The 21479-nt window shown below is 42.1% G+C and overlaps 1 protein-coding gene across 1 annotated transcript in view; it reads right to left on the reverse strand.

Moving 5' to 3' along the window:
* The window catches only part of Prpf8 (pre-mRNA processing factor 8), a 32791-nt gene extending 21382 nt beyond the window's left edge, over positions 1-11409 (reverse strand). The window contains exons 1-24 of the mRNA XM_076871206.1: positions 11329-11409; positions 11013-11123; positions 10379-10547; positions 8830-8994; positions 8521-8739; positions 8188-8400; positions 7841-7966; positions 7639-7744; positions 5231-5421; positions 5002-5121; positions 4722-4911; positions 4484-4603; positions 4240-4374; positions 3775-3904; positions 3254-3450; positions 2918-3124; positions 2632-2795; positions 2358-2484; positions 2046-2238; positions 1589-1776; positions 1217-1455; positions 895-1041; positions 499-709; positions 132-248 (exon numbers count right to left, since the gene is read on the reverse strand). Of these exons, the coding sequence (XP_076727321.1) occupies positions 132-248; positions 499-709; positions 895-1041; positions 1217-1455; positions 1589-1776; positions 2046-2238; positions 2358-2484; positions 2632-2795; positions 2918-3124; positions 3254-3450; positions 3775-3904; positions 4240-4374; positions 4484-4603; positions 4722-4911; positions 5002-5121; positions 5231-5421; positions 7639-7744; positions 7841-7966; positions 8188-8400; positions 8521-8739; positions 8830-8994; positions 10379-10547; positions 11013-11112 (3774 nt within the window). The 5' untranslated portion in view covers positions 11113-11123; positions 11329-11409. The remainder of the gene's footprint in view (positions 1-131; positions 249-498; positions 710-894; positions 1042-1216; positions 1456-1588; positions 1777-2045; positions 2239-2357; positions 2485-2631; positions 2796-2917; positions 3125-3253; positions 3451-3774; positions 3905-4239; positions 4375-4483; positions 4604-4721; positions 4912-5001; positions 5122-5230; positions 5422-7638; positions 7745-7840; positions 7967-8187; positions 8401-8520; positions 8740-8829; positions 8995-10378; positions 10548-11012; positions 11124-11328) is intronic.
* Positions 11410-21479: the final 10070 nt, after the last annotated feature.

The following is a 21479-nucleotide window of genomic DNA, read 5'->3' on the forward strand; positions in this document are numbered from 1 at the left end:
CTATTTCACACAGCATGGAGACCTGTATCCTTAACAAAGTTAGAAAGATGTGCAAACCAGGGGGAGAGCTGAATCGGATATGAAATAAGCAGAGGCATATGAGGGAAGCAGGGGCTAAGGGGTTTATATACCTTGGTGAAGGTGGTAGAGCCAGAAGCCATCAGAATTTGACGTACACGGTTGTGGAATCGCTGCATTGACTCATCATCCACACGCAGGAAACACTGAGCTGTCCGTTCCTTAGTAACCTAAATCACAATGTCAAGGTTAACTTGCCTCTGGAATAAGAACAAGGACCAAATATGACCACAATTAAGCCCTACCCACCCAACAAGACTCAATAGACTGGTAATGAAAAGATATGCTTATCAAGCTGGGCATGGTGGTTTACATCTACAACCCCCAACTATTGGGAAAAAGTATGACTGTGTTCCTCACCCAGATTTGTCCCAGAGGTACAGGGGTGAGATTATTCAGAATCCTATTCCCAAGCTTTACCTCATTCTGTAGGTTCCAGACCCCATCCTTGTGTGTAAACTCCTCATAGCTAGTGCGGCATTTAGGCAGGATGCGGCACTCAAAGCCACACATGTTGAACAGCAGGTTAGGGTTGTCTTTACTATACACAGACACGAAGCTGTTTTCCCACTGAACTGTAGTCACTGATCGTGGCAGACGGTTCTTGATGTCCCAAAATACTGCCCGACCTCTGCCCACAAAGAACATATGGTCACTCAGTCTTCTGGAAAAGACTTGCCTTTAAAAGCCAAACTGATAATATCCCTACCAGGATACATTCCTCCCAACCAGAACACAACCTCCTAAATATTCTTAAATCTCATTGAGACCTCAGGCTGATGTCTTTCCAGCTCCCAAACCCCAACTTAGACTCACAAATTGACATCATGCTTCATGAGGCGCATACGGGCATCTCGGGGCCAGCATTTCTTGTTGTTATAGCCAACGATGTTTTCATTGTTGGGGTCAGGGTGCTCTGTTAGGTAACGCTGGATCAGGTCCCGAGCCTCATCTGCAGTGAACCTACCAGACAAGGTATACTGTTGAGGCTCAATACCCTGGGGCCCTATGAGACCTCTAGCCCAGATAGAAATCCCACCCCACTTCAGACTTCATTCACTTGAAAGCCCCAACCCACCAGTGAGTTAACTGCTGCTTTCAGAGACCTATAGGAAAAAGAATCAGATAAGCCCCTCACCTGAAGAAAATATGAATTCGATCAATGTATCTACAGAAGAGTCGGATGGGATGAGCAGCTTCAGTGGCTATGTCCTGGAAACTAAGAAAGTCATTTGGCATCTGAGGGGGCCCAGCCATCTCACTGGCCCGGTGCAATCCCAGTACCAGCAAATCCATCACCAGACCATAGTATTGCACAATGAAAGAGGCAAACTGCAGTCCTCTGATGATCCCGTATGAATTAGTATGGTTCATATCCTAGAAAGAAAGAAGAGCCAGCAACTCTTAACAACCCATAACTATGTCCTAGGTTACTCCAGGGTCCAAATTCTTGTTCTCCCTTTAGCAAATCCTAACTTAGTGGCCACATCCCCTCTTCCGCAACACAAACCTTATAGTTGATGACAACATTGTTCTTAGCTGTCATGTAGTCAGCTATGTTGTGATCCACAATGAGTCGCAGCAGCCTATTGAGCAGGGTCAAATCAATCTTTTCATACATCTTCTCAAAGCGTGATTCCAGCATGACATTGCACTCACCCTCACTGGTTTCCCACACATCCTGCAAGTTATTAATGCCTGAAGAATAGGTAAGACATATTCCCAGTAAATTAGAAATTTCCTTTCAGGACCAGTGCCCACAGTAGCTATGGATAAATTCCATAACACAATTTCACTACCCACTCCATTCATTTACCTGGATCACTACAAGAGTCAACTTCACTCACATTAACATTACTGCCTTGTTATTATGCAATAAAACAGTACACCAATCACACTGCCGGAATGAGAATTTTTATACAGAACTCAAACATTGCCCATTCCCGAAAGCAATCCAGAAGTTATACCTTGGCACCACTTGTAAACAAGCAGTGGAGGTGGTTCCGTATCAGCAGGTTTGATCCAGGGTGGGAAAAGGCGGCGCTTGTCTGCTTCATACCACAGATACTGGTCCAAGTAGGCATCAGTTATCTTCTCCAGTGGTTCCACATCATACACTGGCACCAGGTGACTATAAAGATCCATGAATTCAATGCCCACCTGTGGAACAAGGGAGCCAGCTCACATCAATCCAGCAATTACCCGTGGAAAACTGCCTGTCTGGGTACAAAGAAAGAGGAGGACAGCACAAAAGAAAATTTGTGGGGCATGTTACTCACTTCCTTAAATGCTCTCTGTGTGAGGAGGTGACGCTTGATGCGAGACAATGCCTCATGGGGGTTGTCATAGGCTTGCTCAATCAGACCTAACTCTTCCCTCTGAGACTGGTTTAATCGAGACTTCACACTGACAAAGCAACAGGAAAGGTGAATGAGAAAACTAATATGTCAAACCCTGAAAGCACTGAGGCTAAACCTTTGTTTCTACTCTAACAACAATGCCATTCCTTCCCAGTTACCTCCCTGGCAAGAGCCCAACTATCCCATTCCTCACCTATAAGCTTCCTTGAGTCGCTCCAAAGCCAAAATTAGCAATTTGGTGTCATGCTTGTAGGAAAGTGGGGGGAATGGAATGGGCGAGAACCTCCGGCTTTCTAACCAATGCACAGTAGTGGTATACACTGCCACTGCTTCCTCTGCTGTGATGTAAGGCCCATCCTATAAGTTGAACATAAAATTAGCCTCACACTATAGTCCAATCCCAGGACAAGACAAGGTCCCAATTCTGCATTCCAACCCCTGCCCACTTCCTACACCCAACCCAGCCTACTATGCCCAACCTTTAGGTAATTGTGCTGTCGCTCCTGTTCTGCCTTCAGGTACAATCGAGTAAGGCGGCCCAAGTTCTTTTTGCAAACGGTCTTGTCTACAGTGGCCCCACGGCGGATCCGTTCGCGGTTATAGTGGGCAGTATTGGTCCACCAGTCAGCCTTGGCTTTCACATATCGAAGGATCATATTTTCTATGGGTGTTGGCAGTCCGGGGACCTGAACATGTAAAAGGTACCCTGAGAATGTGACAGAAGTCAGACAGCCCCTAACGGTGCCTGGGAGTGGTACTCCTAACCCCAGAAAGATAGATATCTATGCCTTCTTGGGAGTAGGAGAGAAACCTACTTTCCAGGGAATGTTGGCCTTCCAGCAACGCCAGGCTTCACTGAGATGCTGCAGGATTGTCCGGGCCTTATTCTGTTTGATACCCTCAGGCATCATATCCAGAATGTCATGCATCACAGCTGCCCGAAGTTCAAGATCAAAATGTGACTCCACTCGCTGCTTCGTTACTGTTTTTGCCACCCCCTTTGAGTGTCGGCCTAGAAGTGGAGTGATCCAAAGTGATGGAAATTAGTATTAACAGAGCATCCATATGCCCAGCACATACAAAAAGACAAGCTACTTCAGATATTCACAACCATGCCATCTGAGGAATCTGCACTCTTACAAATACATGACAATCTTAAAGCCCCAGAGAGAAACCCAATAAACAGCACATCACAGGGCGAATTCATTTGATAATGAGATTTAGAAACAACCTAGCATGAAGGGATTCTCTACAAGGACAGGGAACAGATAAGAAAGAAGCACACATGATCTACCCTTGAAGCAATAATGGGAAGTGCTGGACAAAGACCACTCACCTTCAAACTGCCGGGCCAGGAGATTGCCTAGCCATCGCTCTAACAAAGGAGTAATCCCACGCATAAAAAACAGCCAGACACGCCAGCCAGCAGCCCAGAAGCCACAGCCAGGGCCCTTCCCCACAGGACCCTAGATACAAGCAGAAGTCAAGAATACAAATTAGCATTTCAATTAAATAACAAAAGAAAACAGTGATAAAGTGGGGAAGTGGACATTAAAAAGAAAAAAACTATGGAATATCAACATCTAAAATGGGAGTAAACGAAAAACTCTGAAGAAGTCAGTGACTTAGACTCCCTATTCAGACTTAAAAGTAGGTTTGGGGGGAAGTGTTGAGATTCACAAAGTGAGGGCAATAATGACACTCATACTCTCTCTCTGAATATATCCCTAGTAAAGAGCCCTGACTAGATATAAAAATGAAAAAAGAACTAAGGAAGTAGTTAGTAAGGACAGGATCTCACCGTGTTGAAGCGGTAATAGATGAGATGCTTCAGGTCCTTGCACATGCGGATCTGTCTCATCAGTTTGTATTTGTAACGATACATGCCTGTCAGCTGCCCCACATGGGCAAATATATACTGCAATCCATCTGCCAGCTGCAATACAATTGCCCCATCAGATTATGAACCTGAGCCAGTTCTATGGTCAGCAAAAGCTTCACCCAGCCTCCCCATTTGGGAAGAATTCGGGGACTCCTAGCCTCACCTGGAAGGCATCCACATTGCCCAACCGATATTGCACATGACTGTCTACAACCAGCTTAGTTAAACGCAGTACTTCCCGACACAAATGGAAAGCATTCCCAAAACGAGATTTCTTTCTTTCCTAAAAGTACCAAGAACAGAAAGGGCATTAATAAGTAATGGTCCCAAATGGATACATGCCAAACAAAACTAGTCATCCATCCCTAAACCCAGAAGAACCCTAAGATCCAATGTGAGACCTTAGTGGTAAGTGTCTTGACAGGTTTGAGGTTGAAGTTATAGTCCAGGTGCAGGTAGTTAAGGTTTTTACGGTGAATGAGAAGGTTGAGCATGTTGTAGCCCTGGCGGCAAACCTGAAGCCCCACTTCCACCCAGTCCAGCTTTGTGGACTGAAAGAATTTGGTAGCTTTGAAGGAGCGGAACAGATACCTGGGCAACAATAAAAAAATGGAGTAAGAATTAGGCACTGATTATTTTCTCTGGAACAAAAGTTGAAGCAGAGGCCCTTGAGCAACTTACCTCTTCTTTTGGGCCTTAGGGGGACGATGTTTCAAGGCATTCAGCACATAGTACTTAAGCAGCTTCTGGTAAGAGACTCTCACTTTGACAGGCTGCCCAGCAGGACAATGCTCCCGATACCTGGGAAAACAAACCCACCAGAGCTTTGAAAAAAGGCTGCATGCCTGCCCAGATGAAGTCTTTTCTCCTATATATCCACTACCATCCCCCTAAGTAGAAGAAGCCGTACCAATTCTTGACAAGGGGTATGTCCAGAGCCCGGCGGGTGCGGCCAGAGCGAAGATTGAAGGGCCGTGGGGCCCAAAGGAGGGCAATGCCATTGGCTGTATTGTCTGTATAGAGGGGTGTGTCCTTCAAGAAGGGCTCCACAAACTCTGGGAGCTCAAATTCTTCATCATCATCTGGCAATGGTTCCTGGCTCTGAAAAATGAAACCCCAAAAGGTTTGAACTGAGCACAGATTTAAGAGGGTAAGCACTAGCTACACCTGCCATGAGAACTGAGGTGCCAAACAAGTGAAGCCCAAAGGGCTAGGGCAATGGAGGCCAAAGGAGCAAAGAACAAGCCAAGAAAGCATCTCTTCTCATATCCCAACTGGTTTAACACCAAAGACCTCTGAAGGGAATCCTAATAGTATAGTAAACACCAGTCACGAGGCTGGGTTTGGCTCAGTGGTAGAGTGCTTGCCTGGCACGTGTGGGGCCCTGAGTTTGATCCTCAGCAAAACATAAATAAAAATAAAACAAAGGTATTGTGTACATCTCTACAACTTAAAATAAAAAAAAAAAAAAACACTCATCACTTTCTGGCCAAGCTCTAAAGTCTGATCTTGGGGAAAATCTGCTCATATTAAGAACACAATGGGGTCTGGGGTTGTGGCTCAATGGCAGAGCACTTAGCACCACATAAAAAAATAAATAAACAAAGTAAAGATATTGTGCCCATGTACAATTAAAAAAAAAAAAAAAAAAACCAGTGGATTGTAGCGCACGACTGTAATGTCAACAATGGCTTGGGAGGCTGAGACAGGAGGATCGTGAGTTCAAAGCCAGCCTAAGCAAAAGCGAAGTGTTAAGCAACTCAGTGAAACCATATGTCTAAATAAAATACAAAATAGGGCCGGGGAAGGGGCTCAGTGGTCGAGTGTCCCTGAGTTCAATCCCTGGTACAAAAAAAAAAAACAAAAAAAACCACAATGGGGCCGGTAGCTCACTAGTATAGCACTTGCTAGGCCCTGGGTTCAACTGACACCACCAGCAAACAAACACACATACACACAATGGAACAAAGCTGAACACTGAAAACATCATGCTAAATATACAAAATCAGTCATAAGACCACATGACCTATGAATTTATATATGAATGTCCAGAAGAGAGAAACAAATTCATGATAAAAGGTAGATCAGTAGTTGTATAGGGCAAGGGAAATGGGGGTGGGGGGAATATGGAAAGTGACCACTAAGAGCTTCATTTTGGTGTGATGAAATGTTTTTAAATTGCCTGTGGTGCTGGCAGCATGACTCTGAAAATAAACTGAAAAACCACAGAATTATACACTTTAAGTGGCTGTAGGATAATATGTCACTAAAGATTTTTTAAATGGGTGGGGGGAGGCAGAGCAGGGCATGGTGGCACACACCTGTAATCCCAGGGGCTTGGGAGGCTGAGGCAGCAGGATCACAATTTCAAAGCCAGCCTCAGCAACAGCAAGGTGCTAAGCAACTCAATAAGACCCTATCTCTAAATAAAATACAAAATAGGGCTGGGGATGTGGCTCAGTGGTTGAGTGCCCCTGAGTTCAATCCCCGGTACCTGCCCCCCCAAAAAAGAATAGGAGGCTGGGGGCTAGGGAAGAATAGAAGATTAGACAGAGGGGAGTGATGGGAAGGGAAATGGTATGAGGGTAGGAAGGATAGTAGAATGAATTGGACATTAATACTCTATGTACATATATGATTACACAACAGGTGTGATTCTACATCATGTACAATCAGAATGAGAAATTATACTCCACTTATGTATGATGTGTCAAAAATGTATTGTCAGTATAACTAATTAGAACTTATAAAAAAAAAAAAAAGTAAAGAGGTGGACCTGAGTGGGACTCTGTAGGATCCCCAATAAAACTGGATGCAGGAAAGGCACAATGTCTCTCTCCTCTCTGAGAGGACCCACTTTCTCCCTTGAGAGTGTTCCCTTTCCTTTGTCCTATCCCTTCAATAAACTTGTGTGTGTTACTCTGGGAAAAAAGAAAAGATTCAAAAAAACAAAGAACCCAATAAGACAGACAAGAATAGACTACAGAGAGAACCCAAGAGGAGTAACAATAAGCCCAAACAGATAATCACAAAACCCAAGTTTATAGCAACCTGTTTTGAGCCAAATAAAATTCTCAAGTTAACCTATAGTTTGAAGGGGAACATTTAATAGTATGGAAACCATGCCTCTCTCTCTCTCTCCCTAATTGCATTTTTATCTAGTAATAGCTAAGCTCATAAACTTTCTCAGTTAAAAGCTGAGGCCAAGTCTCTTCTCTAGGACTGGGGCTGAGTAGAGCCCTTGCCTAGCATGAACAAGGTCCTGGGTTCAATCTCCAGCATCTCAAAAAAATTCAACAAAAAAGTGTCCCTGCTCACCTTGACAGAATGCCTGTGAGAGATTGGATTGATCAAAGGATCAAAGTAGAAAGCTGGCAAATCAGGATCCTCAGTTTTGATGAACACAACATTAGGAGTATGATACCTAAAATGAAAGGAAGAGTCAGCCAAAGTATCCTGCCTTAGCCCACCCTAAATATTAGCCTTTTCCTTTCCCACTGATGCACTTCAGTTCTCTTACCAGGTGAGATGGACATGATGTGGAAGGTTGTTGTATAGGTAAGGAAAAGCAATCTTATATTCAGTGCGGATAGGCTGCCGAATAATGATTTTATTAATATCATTGAATTCATTCCAATCTTCATCCCTAGAGTACAAAATCAAGGATAAGCAGACTAATTTGGAAGTTATACCATAATCTCAAGAATCAAGTTTAAGGACTGAGAATGTAGCTCAGAAACAAGAGCATTTCCCTAGTACATACAAGGTCCTGGTTCCAATCAACAGACACACACACACACACACACACACACACACAAGTCTAATCTTCATTCTACCCAAAGTGCCTAAAATCTCTCTCCAACTTACTGTAGGTTAATGTCTCGAACAAGAGGTTCAAATTTGGGGCCTCCAGGAATGGCCATATTAAGCGCCTTGGAGGTAAAGAAGGCCTTCAGATCAAAAAGATAGAAGTAATTGTCGTCCACCAAATCTGTTAGGAGTTGATTGGCCAGGCGGTATAGAGTAGACATCATAGGCAGTGTGAACTGCCAGCGCTGGTAAGTGGAGCCATTAACATACCTACAGGGGAAATAAAAGGAGTCCACAACAAGCAGGCAGGTTTTCAAATCATACCATCATCTCTTGTTCTTCAAGGACCCCCGTTTCCAGAACTCTCATAGGTATCCACCCACTCCTTACTTTCTACTATCTCTCAATGGCTGGTGATCATAAAACCAGTCCAACACAGGTGCATCCTCCTCAGGGTCCAACTCTAGCTGAATGGCTTCTAGAGGCTCAACATCTAAAATGTTATCAGCATAGTCCAAGGGGGGCTCCTCATCATCAAAAGGAGGGAAGCGCATCCTCTTAAAATGCCTCCTGTCTCTTTTTTCTCGACGCATCATGATCCACATTGACCTAGAAAACAAGAATATCACACATCAGTTTCCACCCACTGTGCCCCAACCACCACTCCCCATACCACACACCATATTTAGCCCTTCTCACCCCCACTGGGAGATATAGACTGGCTCAATGACCCAAGGAATCTCATTGACGAAGGAAATGGCTCCAGTGATATGGTACAGCACAGGCACATCCCGGATCTGTTCCCAAGGCATAGGCATATTCTCCAGGAGTTTGAGGACTGCATGGGGCATGTACTTTAGGGCACTATCACATTAAAAAGAGAAAAGACTTATCAGGAATGACAAAGTGTTGTGCTACTTATCCCATGCCAAAAAAGAAACATGTTATCACACTATCACATTCCACAGAAAATCTTGCCTTATAGTCCAAATCTCCCAACTTAACACACAGGCACTCAATGACTAGGAGTCCTGACTCCCAATCTCTATCTTCACCTTATGCCAATCTTCCTCTTAAACTTCACAGTACTGCAATACTAGGAATAAGTCCCCTGAAATCAATAGCTATCCCTCTGAAGACAGTTTTTAGGGTATCTCACATTATTCCTCTGCATCTTCCATAAAAAATTATTCCCCACTCTTTACTGAAACTATTTGTCTCATGTCTATCAAAACACTAGCTTGCACCCTACAGAAAGGAGATAATTATTACCTGTATGTATTAATGCTGTAACCCCAGGAAAATTTTCTTTAAAAGTTACTTATTTTTATAGTATTGGGGATTAAACCCAGGACCTGAGCTACATCCCCAGTCATTTTATTTATTTATTTTTATTATAAAAAAAATATATATATATATATATATTTAGTTGTAGATGAACACAATGCCTTTATTTCTTTTTATGTGGTGCTGAGGATCAAATCCAGTGCCTCACACGTGCAAGACGTGTGCTCTACCACTGAGCCATAACCCCAGCCCCTTATTTTTTATTTTGAGACAAGATCTCACTAACTTGCTTAGGGCCAAAGTTGCTTAGGCTGATCTTGACCTTGTGATTCTCCTGCCTCACCCTCCTGAGTAGTTAGGATTAGACATGATCCAGGGGCTGACCCAGAGTGACTGCCTAGCATGTATGAGACCCTGGGTTCATTCCCAGCACTGGAAATTTTTTTTTTTTCTTTAACTTTCATGTCTAGCTTAGACTTGTTCATTAGTGGTTAACATTTATGTCCAAATGAAACAGAGATTTGTTCAACAATTTGTTCTTATACTCACTCAAGCTTAGAGGCACAGAAAAACAATAGTTCAAAGATCTCAGGAGTTAAATCCCCTAAACCTCAGAATCTTGGTCACTAGGAAGATGCAGGCAGCCAACTGCATAAAGTGTCACACTTTATGGGCTTCAACCTGCTCAATGACAGGGGCACTTTATATTGGCATCAACAGAACAAACTAAAGTGCCAATCCCAGATTAAAAACAGAAATCAGCAATAAATTGCAATTGGAAGATCTGATTATTATCACAGAATCCCAGTGATTTTCTTTCTCTTATAATTGCAAAGACATGCTGTCAAAGAATGGTCCTGTCCTGAAAAAACAGAGGATTTATCCAAGTCTATAACCTGTAGGACAGAGATAAGAAAAAGAGGCCAAACTCCAAATAAAATTATTTTAGTACGTTGCTTACCCCAGATAGACTCTTTTGTCATGGCGGAATTTTCTGTTGGTCATGTCTCCATGGTCTCGAATGATCTTCCTGACATGTTCTGGGGGCATATCTTCCTTCTGAGCATCCACAAATCCAAACTTCCGCTTTTCTGCATAACGTTTGGCCTGCAACTGCTGCCATTTTCTGGCTACAAAAGCATCTCAGTTTAAAGGACTGCACACTCTTAGCCTAATTATCCCCCACTCTTGCAGCAGGGTAAGCTCCATCAGGCCTTGTGAGAGATCAGCACTCCCTGTTAATTATCTTGCTATCTTACTCCGTTTTATTCCGCCCCCCCCCCATCGCATTTACCACTAACTGTATATTTGTTAGATACTTAGGGTTTTTATTGTCCTTTTCTGTCAAAGCAATTTAAATACTACAGGGGCAGGAGCCTTCTCTCCATCACAATTACATTCCCCATTGGATCAGCACCTGAAAATGAGACTCTTAAAATAACTTGACTGAATGAAATTAAATGGGTCTAACAAGGACTGACACCTGATGACATGCTCCTATTTTTAAGAGGATAGGTTTAAATCAGCTTGCGCGAGCGCGCATACCCGCCGGGTCTCCGGTCCCCGTGCGCAGCTCCCACTCATTACCCACTCACCTTTCTCCTGCAGCTTCTCCTCTGACATGTAGTCCGGCAGCGGGGCTAGAGGGCCGGGCACTGGGTTACCCGGCCCTCGGTAAGGAAATACTCCGGCCATGCCCGGAGAATCTGGGGAGCGACGGGAAACAAAAATTAACGAGCAAGGCCCAGGCCCTCAAAAAGCACCCCTGGAACGCGTCCGGAGAGACCCCACGGCCTACACTCCGGCCTCGCTAACAGTACATTCAGCCTGACGTGGCTCAACCCCTCGGACCGTTCAGCCCCGACCCCAACTACGCCTCCCGCAGCTCAGCCCCGAAAACCCACCACGCACCCCGCAGCCCTTCACACAGACAGCCACTTTCTCCTCAGCGCAATGGCGGCAAGCCTACGTCCGCTCCGCGTTCCCAACGCCGGGAAGTGCGCAACCAGGGTGTAAAAGTTGACCCAATAGGCGCCGAAGTGCTCAGATGGATAAGCGAGAAAACCAATTAGAGTTGGAAGCTGAGCCGGAGGGGGCGGGTCTATAAGCGGAAAGAATTTGAGCTAGGAGGTGTGGCGGGGTCGGCCCCGCCTAGCGCGTTTCCAAGGCTGTTTCCCAGGCCTCTAATAGAACTTAATAAGTAATTGCTCTTCCGTGTTGCCTTGCAAGCAACCAAAGACGTCAGAATATTAATAAACTTGTCAACACTGTACATTGTTCCGTGTCTATTCTCATAAATGCAAACTTTATATGCAGTACTACCTCCAAGTCAATCAGTCCTTTGTTTACAACATTCATTCATTCCATCATGATTTATTGAGTGCCCATCGGGTACCAAGGATTTAGAATATCAGAGAAAAAGACAACTTTATTGAGCTCACGGAGTAGCAGGAAAGCGGTCAAAAACTTTGGCTTTCGCAATGCTATGTGGTGGGAATTCCCCAGGAGGGCATTTAATCCAGCCTGCAAGGTTGAGGTTTTAACTCAGGGATAGAGTGCTTGCCTAGCAGGTGTGAGTCCCTGGGTGCACCCTCCACTGCCACCCCCAGCTTCCTCCTCCTCCTTGCGAACTCAGGTAGGAGTTAACCAGTTACAGTTAATCAGTGAGCCTAGAAAAATAAAACATTCCTTGGGAAGCTTCATTGGTGGATGTCTCTCTTCCATTCCATTTTCCTCTTTGGCAATTACTACACATCCTTACACCAGTCACAAAGGTTAACTCAACATAAATCCTAGACCTCCAAGTAAGAACTGAAACTGTAAAGATCTTAGAAGAAAATATAGGAGTAAAGACTGGGGATATAATATAACTCAGTGGCAGAGCCCTTATCTTGCATGCCCAAGACCCAGTATTTAATCTTCAGCTTGCAAAAGGGGGACCAAAAGAAAAAATGGGAAAGTGAAATTATTAAAGATCTGATGGAGATGGGTGGATGTGAAGGATTTGATACAGGTAAATAAAAGAAAGGAATTAACTAATTCCAGGTGGCAGAAACTAGGAGTTAGAATGCATTTATTTATTTTTGTCATTGCTTCACAGCATGCTAGGCAAGGTCTCTACCACTGAACTGTATCCCCAGCCCCTAGAATAATAATTTAGAAGTAGGAATGAACATGGCATTCTCTGGAAACAGACAGCAGATCAGCCTGGCAACAGTCTAGTATCAACATTATCACAGTCATTGTAGTGAGATCCTAAAAAAAAAAAAAAAAAAAAAAAATACCAACTGTATAAGTTTCACTATGTGCCAGACATTCAAACATTGCTCCTGGTGAGATCTTAATGTGGTCTGTAGTTTCACTAAGAAACTGGGCTGGGTTGTAGCTCAGTGGTAGAATACTGCCTAGCAGGTGCAAGGCCCTGGGTTCAATCCTCAGCACCACATAAAAATAAATAAAATAAAGGTATTGTGTCCGACTACAACTAAAACAAAAGAAGACAAAAAAGTATGATTCAATGTCAATTTCCTGGTTTGATTGTTATACTACGGTTATGTAAGAAGTTAAGCTGAGTAGAGGGTATGTAGGAATTCTCTGTACTGTTTTCATTTTTTTAATTATTCATTATTAAAATGGTACATAAAAATATAAAAATTACATTTTAATGGGGTATCATGTAATGGTTCCACACATGTATACATTATATCTGTACTATTTTCTTTCTTTCTTTCTCTCTCTCTCTCTCTCTCTCTCTCTACCTCTACCTCTATCTCTATCTCTCTCTCGGCCATACTGGGGATCAAATTCAGGGTGAGTCCTAATGGTAGGTAAGTAAGTAAGTGCTCTATCATTGAGCAACATTCCCAGACTTTTTTTTTTTTTTTCCAGACAGGATCTCACTAAGTTGTTGAGGCTGACTTCAAACTTGTGATCCTCCTGCCTCAGCCTTCCAAATTGCTGGGATTACAGGTCTGTACTGCCGTGCCAGGTCTATAAATGAAATTTTTAAATGAAGAAACTAAGGCTTAAAGAATATGGAACTTCTTTCAGGATTGCTTAACAGCTCACACTTAGTCTTTCTGATGAAGCTCAGATGAGTAGGAAAGTGACAAAACCAGAACAGATATGAAGAGAAAATACTAACTCTCATTATTATGAACCATTCACAGCAACCAAACCAGTGGCCCTGGGTTAAATCCCTAGCCACCCACCAAAAAAAAAAAAAAAAAAAAAAAAGCAAGATAGAGAAAGATAAATTAAGACCAAGTAGGGCACTATAATGCACACCTTAATCCCAACTACTAGTGATGTTGATACAGGAGAATTGCAAGTTTAAGGCTAACCCAGATAATTTAATGAGCCCCTGTTTCAAAAAGGGCTGGGAATGGCTGGTCATGGTGATGCATGACCACATTGGGAGGCTGAGGCAAGAGGATTTCAAGTTGAGATCAGCCTCAGAAACTTAATGAGATCCTTAGAAACTTAACAAGATCCTGTCTCAAAATAAATAAATAAATAGATAGATAGATAGATAGATAAATAAATAAATAAATAGTAGTAGTAGTAATACATTTTGGAGATGTAGTTCAGTGGTAAGATGCCTCTGGATTTAATATCCAGTACCACATAAATTGTGGGGGGAAGGGAGGGGAAAGAGAAAGGGGGAGGTGGAGAGAAGAGGGGAGAGGAGGTGAAGGGAGAAAGGGGAGAGAGAAAGAGAAGGGTAGGGGAAGGAAGAAAGAAGCAGAGAAGCAGGGAGAGAGAAATTGAAATAAGACTGAAGGTAGGTTAGAACAATTGAATTGTCAGGGATCAAAGATTAGCTTGTGCAAACTCCCATTCAATTGCAAGTAGTCTCTTCAAAGCATAAATTCCCTTAAAGACTTCCTTCTTCAAAGATTTAATGTGCACCTCTAGGTGCCTAGACTTTCCAGGATGCCAGAATTCAGAGGAGAGTTCACAATGCTAGATTCTGACTACTGGGAATGTGTGCTGCTCATGGGAAGATGGACACTAAATAACTAGTTATATAAATAATGATTTTAGTTTTTACAGAGTTTTACCATCTTATAGAGTTTTGTTACAAAGATTTGACAAAGAACAGCAGTCTATGCTCACTTCTTCCATTTCTCCATCCCCAAAAGAAACCACTTTCACTAATTTTAGCTAACTATTTTGGCACTTACTTCCATATCATGTTTCCACATTTGGCATATTATTTTGAATAATAAGCATGTATTCCTACTTCTGGATTATTGACTGTTAGGAGTTGTTTACTGTCCTTCCACTATAGAAAAATGGAGATCCACCCCTTCCTCCAGGTTCTCATACATGTATGCTCAAATCCCACTACCCCCTTTTCCTAATATGGTTAAAATTTTGGTGCAATGAATAATCAAGTCCCTAGGGCTGGGGATGTGGCTCAAGCAGTAGGGCACTCACCTGGCATGCGCGGGGTGCTGGGTTCGATCCTCAGCACCACATAAAAATAAAATAAAGATGTTGTGTCCACCGAAAACTAAAAAATAAATATAAAAAATAATAAACAAGTCCCCTCACCTCCTGTAGTACTGGGGACTGAGACCTCTGAAACTGTAAATCCTAAATAAACTTTTCCTCCTCTAAAATTGTTCTTTTTGGGACTTTTGGTCATAGAAGAAAATCCAGGACCCACAAGTGCTAGACAAGTGCTCTACCAATGAGCTACAGTCCCTGCCCTGGTGAGATTAATAATCAATGTTTGTGGCGAGGTACAAGTAGTTCAAGCCTGTAATCCCAGCGACTCAGGAAGCTGAGATAGGAGAATCAAAAGTTCAAGGCCAAAAAAAAAAAAAAAAAAGTTCAAGGCCAGTCTGGGCAATTTAGCAAGACCCTGTCTTAAAATAAAAAAAATAAAAGGATCTGGGGATGTGACTCAATGGTAAAGCACCCCTGGGTTCAATACTCAGTACCACCAAAAAAAGCAAACAAACTAAAAAAGACCAATGTTTACATAATTGTAATTACATGCAATAACTGTTATGGTTTAGATATGAGGTGTCCTCAAAAACCTCATGTGTGAGACAATGAAAAATAGTTGAGAGATGAAATGATTGGATTTTGAGAGCTTTAACCTAATCAGTACATTAATCTTTTGATGGGGATTAACTGGGTGCTAACTGGAAGCAAGTAGGGTGTGGCTGGAGGAGGTGGGTCATTGTGGGGCGTGCCTTTGTGGCATATATATTTTATACCTGGTGAGGAGTCTCTTTCTCTCTGCTTCCTAGTGACCATCTCCTGTGCTAATTTCCTTTGCCACACTCTTCCAGCATGATGTTCTGTCTCACCTTGGGTCCAGAGCTACATAGTCAGTCATCTATGGACTGAGACCTCTGAAACCATGATCCTTAAATAAACTTTTCCTCCTCTAAAATTGTTCTTGTTGGGACTTTTGGTCATAGAAGAAAAAAAAATGACTAAACCAATAGCTTATCCTTATATATCACTGAGTATATTATATACTATTCTAGGCACACTGTACATATTAATAATCCATTTAATTCTTACAATAATCCCATTAATGTCATTCTATTGCACAGGCAAGGATACTGGCACACAGACATCAAGTAATGTGCCAAAGACCAATGTGGCTAATAACTGGCTTGGAATTTAAATCCCGTGGTCCCACTCTAGGAGCCATTCCCTTAACCAGTTTGCTAAAATGTCTCTCCCTGCACCTGGTATGCATGAGTGTGCAGCTCATTTATGTAGCTGTATTTGCTCAGTTTTCTATGGACTGATTGCCAATTACCACTGTTACTTTACTAGTTTTTAATTCTCTACTTAAGTGTTCAGACACATAAATTAATATATCCACTTCACCTACCCTCCCAAAAAAATAAATTCTTTCCCAGAACTTCCTGATATGAAGCAGTAGGTGCCAGTTTCCCTCTCTGTTTACAGCTCTGTTCCTGTAATCCTCCTTCACTATCCTGTAGGGAATTCCCTTTCTTCTCTTCTGCACTGAATCTCCAATTTTCTGTATCTATGTTTTCCTCTTTCTTGGTAGACTCTCTAATTTTGGTGAAATGTATCTTCCAGGAGCTTTCTTAGAGGATACATGGAAGATAAATTTGAGACTTTGCCCATCTGATAATACCTTTACTCATCCTTCACACTTGATGGTTAGTTTAGCTAAGTATCCAATTCCAGTTTGAAATAATTTTTCCTTCAAATTTTGGTAGCATCTATCCATTGTCTCCCCCCTCGAAGTACTGGACATTGAACCTAGGAGTATTTTACCACTGATCTACATCCCTAGCTTTTTTTTTTTTTTTTTTTTTTTGGTGGTGGGGGGACGGGTACCAGGGATGGAACTCAGGGGCACTCACCCACTGAGCCACATCCCCAGCCCTATTTTGTATTTTATTTAGAGACAGGGTCTCACTGAGTTGCTCAGTGCCTTGCTTTTGCTGAGGCTGACTTTGAACTTGTGATCCTCCTGTCTCAACCTCCCAAACTGCTAGGATTACAAGCGTGCACCACCCCCCACAGTCCACTGATGTTGCTTGATGTGGATCTGTTTTCTTTCTTTCTTTCTTTCTTTTTTTTTTTTAATTTGTTTGTTTGTTTGTACCAGAGAGTAAACCCAAGGGTACCTAATCACTGAACCACATCCCCAGCCCTTTTATTTTGTTCTGGGAATTCCATGAATCCTTCAATCTGACTACTCATGTTTTTGTTTCTTTGGGGTTTTTTATTGTTTTTTAATTGTTGATGAACCTTTATTTTTTATTTATTTGTATGTGGTGCTGAGAATTCAACCCAGAGCCTCACACATGCTAGGCAAGCGCTCTACCACTGAGCTACAACCCCCGCCCTGTTTTTTCATTTTGGTGTGTGTGTGTGTGTGTGTGTGTGTGTGTGTTTCTGGGGATTTTTTTTTTTTTTAAACAATTGACTTTATTTATTAATATTTGGCAGACACAACATCTTTGTTTGTATGTGGTGCTGAGGATTGAACCCGGGCCGCACGCATGCCAGGCAAGCGCGCTACCGCTTGAGCCACATCTCCAGCCCCGTGTGTTTCTGGGGATTTAATCCAGGGTTTCATGCATGCTAGGCAAGCATTCTATCAACAGAGTTATATCCCCAGTCCATGTTTTTTGGTTTTGAGAATATTTATTTCATTCTTTATTTGATGATTTTCTTTCCTTTCTTAGTGTTTCCTTTCATTATTTTGATGTTGGCTCTTCTGCACTGGTCTCATGAGTGTCTCATCTTTTCTAATTCTATTTTTTTTTTCCATTCTATTCTCTTTTGGGGGGAGATTTCTTAACTTTATCTTTCATTCTTCTATGAGTTTTTTCATTTCCGGTATCACAGTTTTAATTCTCAAGTACTCTGTTTAGTTCTTTCTGAATGTTTCTTTTGGTAGTATCATGTTCTTTTCTCATGGTTACAATATATTCCCTTGTCTCTCTGAGGAATTTAAGAAGAGGTTTTCTCAAGTTTTATTATCCATGTGTATTTTATCCACAGTTGTTCCCATTTTTCTCTTTCATTTTATTTTCTTCTGTACATATTTCTTATTATGGACTTTTCTCAAACCCTATATTGGTTATTTAATTGAAGTTGTAATAAATGCTTCTGATGAGAATCACAGAGAGATTTAACTTAATTGTGGGTGAAGAGTCTTGGAAATTTTTTTATGGAAAGAGATGTTGGAAATGAGCACTGCAGAATGAAAATGTATAAGATAAAAAGTGAGAAGAAGGAGGAAAACCAGAAGGATCAAAGTGGGGAGAATGGAAAGCATATCAGGCATTGGGCACTGCTGATGTGGGTCCTAAGAAAAGAAGAAGCATGGCATGTTTGGTAACCTGAAGAAGTCACACAAAAAGTGAAATAGAAAATACCAGTGGTGCATGCAGGTAATCCCAGAGGCTGAGACAGGAGAAGGATAACAAGTTCAAGGCCAGTCTGAGTGACTTAGCAAGACTCTGTTTCAAAACAAAAACTAAAACGGCTGGGGATATATCTTAGTGATAGAGTGTACCTAAGTTCAATCCCAATACCATTTTTTAAATGGGATGTTATTTTGCATGGAAATTACATTTGCATTTTAGCATTCATAGATGAGCTGCCATGGAGAGAATACTTGTGAGGCCAATCTACAGCTGATTAGCCCAGGATGGGGCAACAGAGTTGGAAAGGAATGGATAGATGTGAAAGTCATTCTGAACTTGGTGATTAGTTGTGTGTGTATGTATGAAGTGGGAGGTGGATAGTTTAACTTGAGGAGGATTCCTGTTTTCCTGACTCACACTGGCACTGCTATGCACAGGCTAGGAGAATACTGGAAAGTATAGATTTAAGAGGAAGGAGTCTGATCAGGACCCCTGGGATGTCAGAAGGAAACCAACCCATCATTGATAGGTCATCTGTTCATTCTTGGGCTATATATACTTGGGTGACCTTTCTCTACATCCATCACCTCTGGTTTGCCTCTCCTGGACGATTCCTACGTTCCCAATTTCCCATCTTACTCCAGACTCCCTAAGGAACTCACTACTATGTATCTTCCTATGTGCTTGGTATGTAGTAGGTACTTTACAAATATTTGTTGAAAAGGAAAAAAGGAAAAGTAAAAGGTGCTAGAGATACTTGAAACCACAAAATAAAATGCATATCTTCCTTACATCACAATATTGACAATTTCACTTGAAATTTTGTTAAATTTTTAAAAATCAAATATTGCTTTTTTACATATCAGGGATTGAATCCAGGGGCTCTTAGCCACAGAGACACATCCCCAGCCCTTTAAAAAAAAAACATTTTACTTAGAGAAGGATCACAAGTTCAAGGTCAGTCTGAGTGATTTAGCAAGACCTTGTCTCAAAACAAAAATTACTTCCAGTAGTAGATTACTTAGAGACAGGGTCTTGCTGAGTTGCTTAAGATCTCACTAAGTTGCTGAGGCTGGCTTTGAACTCTCAATCCTGCCTCAGCCTCCCAAGCCACTAGGATTATATGCATGAACCATTGCACCCCACAAGGATTGCAATTTCATTGAAACTTTATTTCAAATATTATTTTTATGTTAAAACAGATAATGATAGATTTTGAAGGGGAATGTAAAGTTCATATGATTTTTTAGGAGTCCATATATGCCAGGTGCAGTTCCTATCTCAAAACTAAAAATCAAAAGGACTGGGAATGGGGCTGGGGTTGTAGCTCAGAGGTAGAGTGCTGCCTTGCACGTGTGTGTCACTGGGTTCTATCCTTAGCACCACATAAAAATAAAGATATTGTGTCCATCTATAGCTAAAAAAAAATAAAATAAAAATAAAAATAAAGGGCTAGGGATGTAGCTCAGTGGTAAACTGCCTCAGGGTTCAATCCCCAGTTACAAAAAAGAAAAAAAAAAAAAGAGTTGATATATGTCAAGAAAATGCTGCTACAGCTGCCTTAGACTGTGTCCGTTTCCCTCCTCAATCTCCCCAGGACCCTAGCTCCCCATTCATAATTCCTATATTCTTCTAGTCTTGCAGAGCAATGCCACTGACTCATTGTGGAAGGCAGGAACATTTGGATTCTGCAAACAGAATTGGGGAAGAAAGGGCAGGAGCTTGAGGAAAATGGTGTTTGGACAAGCTGCTAAGGGAAGCTGGTGAATAAGTAGGTGGCACTGTTGGTCTGAATCAAGCATTTGTGACATACCAGTTGTGCAAGCTTCTCTGTCTTCCTTTTGCAATGCCCTGATTTGGGATGTGATGCAGGGACAGTCCCCATGCAACTCTCTCAACCTCTAGGATTAGCAATTTTCACTAGTCAACGAGATGAGGAAGTTCACTCAAGGGCATGGGCAGGCAGACCACATAGAGGGGGACAAAGTTTAACACTAAGAAATTATTTACTATCTCTGGAATGTCAGAAGCTGTCCCAGGGTCTGTTTTTTTGGTTGGCAGTGGAGTCCCTTCTAGGGACTCTTAACATCCTACTTTACTAATTACCTCCGATTCTTCTGCTCCTAAAGCCACACGGCTGATATCCTTATTGCTGCAGAAAAAAAGCCTTCAGTCTGAGACCTGGACTTCTGTGTCTAGGTTCTACAGAAGGTGAGGCCAGTGAAGTCTTGGCTTCTGCTAGATCAGAGGCAGGTACTGCTCTGCAATACCAAGTTAAGTGCTGTTCACTTCTGCAGAAGAAAACTGAAGTGAACCTCTGCCCTGCATAGTTACTGTATTCTTTAAAAGTACAGAAATCAATAGTGGGTAAAGTCTGGCTTTCAAACTGAAACATTCTGACCTATAAATACTATTTTAGAGGCAATTTATGTGACTCGATTAATCTTCAGTTGTTAGCTGGCTCTTACCTTTCCACCTTGAAGTTTTTTCACTTCTCAGACTTTCTATAAAGAAAGAGGCAATCTGGTATATAAGAAGTAGCCCTGAACTAAATCAAAGACCTGGATTCTAATTCTGTCTGCTGCAAACTGTGTGGGTATGCTTGAATAAGTTGCTTCACTTCTCCAGGCTTCAGTTCCTTTAGTTCCTCCAGACTGAGTAATCTTTTTTTTTTTTTTTTTTTTTTTTTTTGTACTGAGGATTAAACCTAGGACCTTGTACACACTAGGCAGGCACTCTACAACTGAGCTACATACGCAGGGCTCTCGTGTGTGTGTGTGTGTGTGTGTGTGTGTGTGTGTGTGTGTGTATGAACTAGGGATTGAACCCAGTAGCCCTCTATCACTGAAACACATCCCCAGCTCTTTCTATTTTTTACTGTGAGACAAGTCTTGCTAAATAACCTAAGCTGGCCCCAAATTTGTAATCATCCTGACTCAGACTTCCAAGTAGTAGATTATAGGCATATGTCACTATACCTGGCTCCCAGACATTTTTAAATTTTATTTTGAGACAGAGCCTCACTAAATTGTCCAGAGTTGTCCTTGAATTACCATCCACCTTGCCTCAACCCTCAGGGTCACTGGAATTTCAGGCATGTGCCACTGTATCCAACTAAGTTTTTGTTTTGTTTTGTTTTTTGCTGAATTGAGCCTCTCTTTTCCAGGGTCCCAA

Source organism: Callospermophilus lateralis, chromosome 11, assembly GCF_048772815.1.
Source record: "Callospermophilus lateralis isolate mCalLat2 chromosome 11, mCalLat2.hap1, whole genome shotgun sequence".
Lineage (NCBI taxonomy): Eukaryota > Metazoa > Chordata > Mammalia > Rodentia > Sciuridae > Callospermophilus > Callospermophilus lateralis.